At 41.0% G+C, this 1,747-nt stretch overlaps 1 protein-coding gene across 1 annotated transcript in view; it reads right to left on the bottom strand.

The window, feature by feature from the left end:
* Positions 1-1,747, bottom strand: part of LOC119591268 (protein abrupt-like) — a gene marked incomplete in the record, with an annotated part of 18,155 nt that overhangs the window by 7,259 nt on the left and 9,149 nt on the right. Inside the window, 1 exon segment of the mRNA XM_037939985.1 lies at positions 224-922. Coding sequence (XP_037795913.1) covers positions 224-922 — 699 coding nt within the window.

Raw genomic sequence — 1,747 nt, 5'->3', positions numbered from 1 at the left:
CATGTATCTAGCACCAATAGGTTAATAGCCATTAGGAAAAAGTTTGTCTGGGCTGTATAAACATAGGTGATATTACATGGTCTAGGCCAATTAAGATTACATACAGATATTTTGGTTAATAGGCCATTTCTTCATTATATCTTCCTTGGATATATTATCAAAACATATGAAAAGGTAAACATCTATTTGAAAAAGAGAAAGAAAGGAAAAAACTTGCACTTACTTTTCCCTCCTTTTCCGTGTCTGCATTGATGTTCAACATGGCATTTATCAATCCTCCTTTGCCTCTCTTGCTTTCCTGGGGCTCGTGGTTCTTTCTCCGGGAGGAGCCGCGGCTGCCCTCCTTGGCATTATCTGCCGATTCTTTTTTGCTTGATGATACTTTGGTAGGGGTGGAAGTGAAAAGGGTTCGAGGGATTGCGATGGACTGAGCGACTGTGTGAGCAACAGACTGAGCAAGAGATTGAGCGGCGGTGACAGACTCCAGGCCCTCGAGGCAGGATCTCAGTTTGGACTCGGAGAGGGATGGGTCCCATGCAGGGTTTGGGGTTTGGTCGCTATCTAGTTCCTGCTCGGGGAGATCTGGACACCCAGAGTCCATGAGCTGTGCAAATCCATCACTACTCTTGTTATTGCTGGACTTGTTCAGAGCATGGCCATAGCTGTTGGCGGGAGAGAGCAAGGAGGCAAAGTTTGGCTCCAGGCCCTTTGATTCTCCGTTGTTATTAGAAAGACGTGGTACCTTTTTGGGTCGGGGGTTATTGTTTTGGGACACAGGGGAGGCTGGAGAGAAAGGTGTTCCAGCTCTCTTCTCTCCAGCCTGGGGTTGCTGATCACGCTGGGAAACATCTCCAAGACCTTTGATGCGCAGGCTCTCTGCTATTTTGATGAGGCCTGTTAGCTCACTGTTGGCAACACTCACCTGTGGGATTGCAACAAAAAAGCCTTGTCAATACTGTTACAATGTACATATTATTATTATGATAATAATAAAAAAAAAACTCAATCACTCATCTAATGAAGCCCAGAACCAAACTCAAGAAGGAATGATCACCTCTCAGGCTAAGCATTAGAATATCAACTAAGAAACTAGCAGGCCTACATTGCTCTTTGCCTAGATTGTGTTTAAAATCAATAAAAGCAATAAAAATATGGGAAATGCAAAATGCGAAAATCCTTTTTTACAAGACCAAAAAAAGGCAGAGAATTGCTGAATTTTGCCAGTATGCCAATAGGTATGAACTTTTGAGGCTAAATGTTAACCACTATTGGGCTGCACCTTATAAGCTTAATTCCCAAAGTCCTATTAGCCATGACTGGCAAAACACACAATGATAGTGGAAGTCCTGTCAAAAACTGGCCAGTTCCTTTCTCTGTGAATTTTTTGTTATCAATGAGTTAAAAACATCTAAATATACATTAAGCTTTTTCTTTAAACTTTCAAACATATGCAATGCTCTTTAGCTACACAATATTTAACATAATATATGAAACATAGATTCTCTGGTGCATAAAATTAAACTCTTGAAATAATTGCAACCAAAATTTTCCTACAACAGACCTGAAAAATGATGCCTTTTTTTTGCACTTGGAGGGTCAAACAAGCTACACGGGTTTGTGGTTCTTAACAGGTTGAAGAGTATACCGACTGGGTACTTTAGGGAACTATAGAATGTCAGCCTCCTCCCTACCCACAAATCATAGCATACTTTAGTTAGATTTGAGTTTATTATAGCTTCTATAGAGC

The sequence above is a fragment of the Penaeus monodon genome, chromosome 28 (genome assembly GCF_015228065.2).
Source record: "Penaeus monodon isolate SGIC_2016 chromosome 28, NSTDA_Pmon_1, whole genome shotgun sequence".
Taxonomy (NCBI): domain Eukaryota; kingdom Metazoa; phylum Arthropoda; class Malacostraca; order Decapoda; family Penaeidae; genus Penaeus; species Penaeus monodon.
Note: the sequence above shows the minus strand (reverse complement) of the source record. Positions and strands in the feature narration are given on the sequence as shown.